This window comes from Diadema antillarum, unplaced genomic scaffold, assembly GCF_040938485.1.
Source record: "Diadema antillarum isolate AM-2024a unplaced genomic scaffold, OU_Dant_1.0 seq00000526_RagTag, whole genome shotgun sequence".
In the NCBI taxonomy this organism is placed as follows: domain Eukaryota; kingdom Metazoa; phylum Echinodermata; class Echinoidea; order Diadematoida; family Diadematidae; genus Diadema; species Diadema antillarum.
In genome coordinates this window covers 1,355,725-1,361,450 of record NW_027271478.1, presented here as the reverse complement: position 1 = coordinate 1,361,450, position 5,726 = coordinate 1,355,725, and the positions used below count along the sequence as shown (strand labels likewise).

Here is a 5,726-nt window from a genome sequence, read left to right as displayed (position 1 = left end):
GTACAGTTACAGGGTGTATCAAAAAATTTTTGATATAAGAAAGAAAACTGTCGGTCCCGCTGACTTCATTATAATTGGAGTGCACTGTATACGCACTGTATTGTTTGACTTGTTTGAGAAAGCTGATGGAGGTGGGTAATTTATCTTTAAGATGCATGAAAAAAGAGTTACACATTGGTGAAATCAGTTTTCTAGGACCTTTGTACTTTCCAGCAGCCCCAAATACTGTAAGATGATAGATTTAATAACTTGCAGGTACTGCATGCAGTACATCATAGGTTTTCACTGAGGAATGTATAGAACTTTTTCCGAGCTTCATGTCCCCACTTAAACTGGGGGAAGAACATGAGGCCATGGAGCGCCCCCACATAGTTTTCCAGGACTGCCTTCACCCCAGCCTTGCGAAGACGCTCGGCATACATGATCCCATCATCCCGGAGGACATCGAAGTCACATGTGACGATGTAAGCCGGCGGGAGCCCCCTAAGTTCCTTTGTGAACAATGGGTTGATTCGGTGATCCAGGACGGACGACCTGAGCTTTTCCCATGATTCCTTGCCTTCGTCGTCGACCCAGGCTTCGTCAAGAGGCTTGTATCCCGGATACTTCAGCGCCATGGGAACGAGGTTGTGGTTGAGGACCTCTCTCAGCACTGGGCTCTCCCTTGCGGCGACTGCACGAGCAGAGCCTTTCAGCAAAGCTTTGGTGATGGCACCATCTTTGGCCCCAGTGAGGTATCGTGGCAGCATCCAAGCAATGGAGGATGTGGGAAGGAACCCTCCGGTGACCCCAAAGGCTGCATTGTGCTTTTGGTAGGATGGAGTCTCAAGGTCAAACATTTGGAGCACTGGATATAGCAGGACCTATTGACAGAATCATGTACATACAGTATGTATATGGCATAGTTGCATTCTTCTTTATAAGTACCGGTAGTGGAAAAAATATATAGAATGGCAAACTACTCAAAACCCAGCCTCGAGCTATGAATTGACATTTCGTCCATTCGTAATTATGACCTTTCCCAGTCACACTACATATTCTATTGAAGCAAAGAGTGAAGAATTACAAGTAATATAAATCATTCATTTTCACTGAGCTAAGTGAAATTTTATAGAATCATTTCAGCATCATCAAAGTGCCCTTGCAATTGGTTGGATTCACTGGTACTCAGTTAGAGGATCTACAAAAATAAAACTTGCAAGGGCTAATCTATATCATCTTGTGTGTCTTCATTATCATCACTCATCATATTTGTTTGATATAATTCCATAAACGACAACAACCATATGTGACATACGTCATACACACCGTCATCACCTGTACATAGAAACATTTTTTTTTTTCGCATAAAAGAGAAAATATGATATTAAGTGATGTTATTGATGTTTATACCTGCAGTTTAGGCCTGATCAGACTTGGACTGTCCTTGGTATCACTGCAAAGATCCTGAACAAGGCCAGCAGTAAGATTAGCTCCTGCACTATCCCCACACACTGCAATCCGTGCTGGGTCCACACCAAACTGGGCTAGGTTCTTGCCAAAGTGCCTGATTGCTGTCATGCAGTCATCAAACCCTGCAGGAAAGGGATTCTCGGGGGCCAAGCGATAGCTGCAAAATATATATTGTATGGATGCTATCATAGAGAAAAGAACATTTTGTGACTATGCAGCATGTGTTATTACGATATCAATGTTCAGCAGTATCATATTGGCGGTTGTCATGGCAAAGACAGACTTCGTAAACATAGCAATTTAGATGAATGGGCTTTGTACAGAATGCCTTGGATCTGGTATGTGCAGTGTACTGTTTAGAGTTTGGGTTTTAGGAGAGATGGAATCTGTCTTCACTGCGGTGACCTTTGGCCCAACACAGCATGAACTTTGACCTTCCAGTAGGCTTTACATATAGAACAGAAGTTGATGGGAGCTAGATATCATTCAATGTTTATGTTTACAACGATATCAGCACTGACACTGACACTCCATATCTTTATCTTTTGCTTAGTTGTTCATGTTTTTCTTTAAGTCATTAAATTCTTGTCACTTTGCAGATCACTGACAATGGTTGTGAATTCCTGGTAAATTTCTGATATTGTCCATATTCTAGCTGCAAGAAAACTTACTCAATTGAGATCACAATTCCTTTGATCGTCTCAGCCATCTTTCTAGTTACAGGGTCGTACATATCTGTAGGGGTTGAAAGATAAAAAATCAACACATCGAGGATGTCAGCACATCACATTTACATTAACCCGTTGAAGACAGACTGATTTCCCTTTATAACACGCATAATTTCCAATTTACCCCCACACAAGAATACTCCAGACTTATTTCTTCAATGGGTTAAGCATATCCTTTCACGATCACTTTCAAATCAACATACACTTACAGAATTGTATACATCCACCAGGTTAACAGAGTTCTATATGCTGTCATGTCTTTAGACAAATTTTGTTTAGATTTTTGTGAATAAAGATCAGAAATCCAGCATGCCAATGTGGACATTTGACCAAATGATACTAAAGTACCCCTAGATTTTGCATCACACATTTCATCAAAATGACTGAAATATTATGCTGCTAAATAAGAGTAGGTTATTTGGGTATTCTGATAAAATGACAGAGTAGATAAACAACAGGAACTTCCTTTGAAACAGAGTATATTTGACAGATTCAAGATTCTTATCCTATTAGACCTTGCAATTTCTCTTTTAAAGGAGACCTCCATATGATTTTCAGACTTTTACATTTGAACAACTATAAATTAGTTACTCTGAGTACAGAGTTTCAGAATTTACTAGTAGTCAAGTGATTGGGATGAGAAATAAGAATGTTTTCAACATTTATAACAAATTGCAATGAACAAGGATGATGACATTGCAGCCTCACCATACAAATAATGCATGAGTTGGGGCTCAAGGAAGCAGAACAGAAGAAGAAGGCATGCACAGATTCTACACAGATGAACTTATAAGCCAAGCGGTATTGTAATGGAATTATGCTGCACTACATTTCTGAAATATGTGAGGCTCCTATGTCATCAACACTGCTCAGTGTAATTTGTTTTTAAGATTTTGCAGATTATTGATTTCTCTACTTAAGGACCACGATATATTCCGCAGACATGCAGTCTTTGAAGGATTTATGTACTACATGATGTGAAATTATGGAAATCGTCTGGAATGCCACTTTACTAACCATGTCTAAGCCTGCAGAGGTTTTCTTCTACTATACAGCAACAATTCTTCAAACAGATCCAAGGTATGTTTCATACTGAACTTTGCAAAGATTTCAAATTGCAGTCTTTGATGCTACCACAGCAACGGCTTGACTGAGGAAAAAAAAAACTAATCTGCCATAATCATTGAGTTTGTTGCCATGGTAACTGCTGTGTTGGTAATTCAAGCTTTCATATCATTAATGATCATCAGCCTATGCACAAAATGGGCCCCAGTTAGCAGATGCATTCAAATATGCTCACCTGCGCTACCAAACATAAAGCCTCCTCCATGAATGAAGATGAGAGCGGGGAGATCACCACTGTCAGCTCGCTCTATGGGCTCGTAGAATCGAACCCGCACCCCGTCAAAGTTCTTCACGCTAGACTTGATGTTCGACGACGGCAAAACGGATGGCTTGGGCTTGAAGACAGAGCCTGCGCTCTCCCTGGCGTTGACCAGGAAAGGCTTACCGTTTAGTTTTCCTCTGACATAGAGCTATTGATCACAGAAGAGTGAAATGCATAACTTTACTCGTACTGGTATCACATTCCTAAGAGCATAGTCACATGGACTGATACCAGGTATATAAAATGCTTCTATGCTATGCTTTACTATGCTGAACCCAATCCAGATATTATGAAGCAGCTATGACTTAAGTTGTGGAATGTGGATAAGTTTTTTTTTATATGGAGTCCACTCTCATTAAAAAAAAAGAGAGAATATATTGTATACAGGGGCGGATTCAGGAATTCCGTAAAGGGGAGGCACCTTTTCAAAATTAAAGGGGGGGGGGGTGTGCATGCCCCCATTTTTTCTTTTTATTTCCTTTGTTTTAAAAGAAAACAAAGAAGAGGCGCACGTGCGGTGCACCTCACTCTGGATCCGCCACTGATATACATACACACATACGTATGCTGTAACCAATCTGCAATTCAAATTTTGTACAGCAGTAGAATGGGAAAAGACCATTACTGTTTTGAAGCCAATCCCATAATTTCTGAAACTGCTATTTTATTTTGTCTTTAAATGGTTACTGTGACAGATTATCGGGCTGCCTGAATGAACCGATCAAAGTCTTCTGATTACAGTGACTTATCTCACCAACCTACATAATGATATAACTGATCTTGAGTTATCATTGACCCTTGATCTGTCTCTTTAATTTCATCAAGTCGGACATCCTTGCTATCACTTGCATCGAATAGATTTTACCTGCAAGGATAGACCGATATCTGTCTAGACTTTATCTTCACAGTAGGCTTTTTATCTGACGTTGGGACATGTATGGTCAGCAAGTGGAGGGGGGGGGGGGGGGGCTGACCATACATCATGTCCCAACATCAGATAAGAAGCCCACCATAAAGGGACAGATACCATCACATCAGTCTACTGCAAGGACTGCAAGTTTGCAACACACTCGAGAGTAAATTACAGCGTATGGTGAATTATACTAATAAGAATAGTCTAGAGTCTAGTAGTAGTACCTAGGAGTTTTTTAGGCATGAAGAAATAGGATTAAAATAAACCCAAACCTCAGAATCTAAACTAGAACTCTGATTTTCATCACATACTTTTCAAAATCATGTCCTATATATAAACTCAACAAAAAGGTAAGTTTACTCCTCCTGCTGAATAACATTTCAAATCTTGACAAATCTGATTTTGACGTATTTCGGTCTTCAAATTTTCGTGTCATCATCTCATCTTTGTGATAGGCGCTGCATTATATAGACCTAGCCCTTTGTGCTCTGAAGATTAAAGAAGAAGAAGAAGAAGAAATTGAAAATGAGAGCAAATAATGCCAATAAATGAAGTCCATTCACGAAGCAACTTCATGACATAAATTGATGTCCAATCAATGGCAGAATGAATAAAAACCATAAAATCAAGGATTAACATTGCCTTTAACATTAATTTACATTGGACTTACATAGAGTAAGAAAATCCCATTCTGGAGCATGAAATATCTTGTCTGCCATTTGCTGTCTATTTCTGCCGGCAGGCGTGGGAGCTTGAGCGCGATGTAACCAAGCAGCAGCAGAACAGCGAGAACTGCAGCACTAAGCACGCCCAGAGTTAGGGCGAGGATAGTCATGATAAAACCGTGTGATATTCCCCGTGCTGCCTGAGTCGAAGGTGGTGCACCTACTGACCTAGTATTATATCGAATCTTTCCCTATAAAACAAGCTCCTCACACTGCAGGCGTTCAGCTGAGTTTTGGCGTGTCAAGAAAATCTTCGTCTGAAATGTTGCTTGTTGGTGACTGCACACAGCTCTCCGTGGCCCTGTCGCTGTAGAGACAAGAGTATTGCCTGGATAATAATTTAATTAAACTTCAGAGATCACATGCACACACGGTAGGCCTATGAACTTTCAACGCACTAGGCATGCTGCGCTAGGCGCCTCGATCGGACTGGGTGGGTGGGCGCGCGCAAGACACCGGTGGACCGGATGGGGGCGTGGTCTGGCACCTTGTTGAAAACAAGGTTGACAGCCAAGGCTCGT

At 40.9% G+C, this 5,726-nt stretch overlaps 1 protein-coding gene across 1 annotated transcript; it reads right to left on the bottom strand.

The window, feature by feature from the left end:
- Nucleotides 1-272: 272 nt before the first annotated feature.
- Nucleotides 273-5,315, bottom strand: LOC139734435 (arylacetamide deacetylase-like). The gene is made up of 5 exons (XM_071645220.1): nucleotides 5,151-5,315; nucleotides 3,481-3,715; nucleotides 2,124-2,187; nucleotides 1,393-1,609; nucleotides 273-863 (listed from the first exon to the last, which is right to left on the bottom strand). The coding sequence occupies exons 1-5, from the start codon at nucleotides 5,313-5,315 to the stop codon at nucleotides 273-275; spliced, it is 1,272 nt and encodes a 423-aa protein (XP_071501321.1).
- Nucleotides 5,316-5,726: the final 411 nt, after the last annotated feature.

Coding starts and splice junctions, on each gene's coding strand:
- LOC139734435 (XM_071645220.1), bottom strand. CDS start 5,315: ATGACTATCCTCGCCCTAACTCTGGGCGTGCTTAGTGCTGCAGTTCTC. Junction 3,716..5,150: donor ATGGGATTTTCTTACTCTAT/GTAAGTCCAATG, acceptor TGTGATCAATAG/CTCTATGTCAGAGGAAAACT. Junction 864..1,392: donor TGATCAGGCCTAAACTGCAG/GTATAAACATCA, acceptor TTCTGTCAATAG/GTCCTGCTATATCCAGTGCT.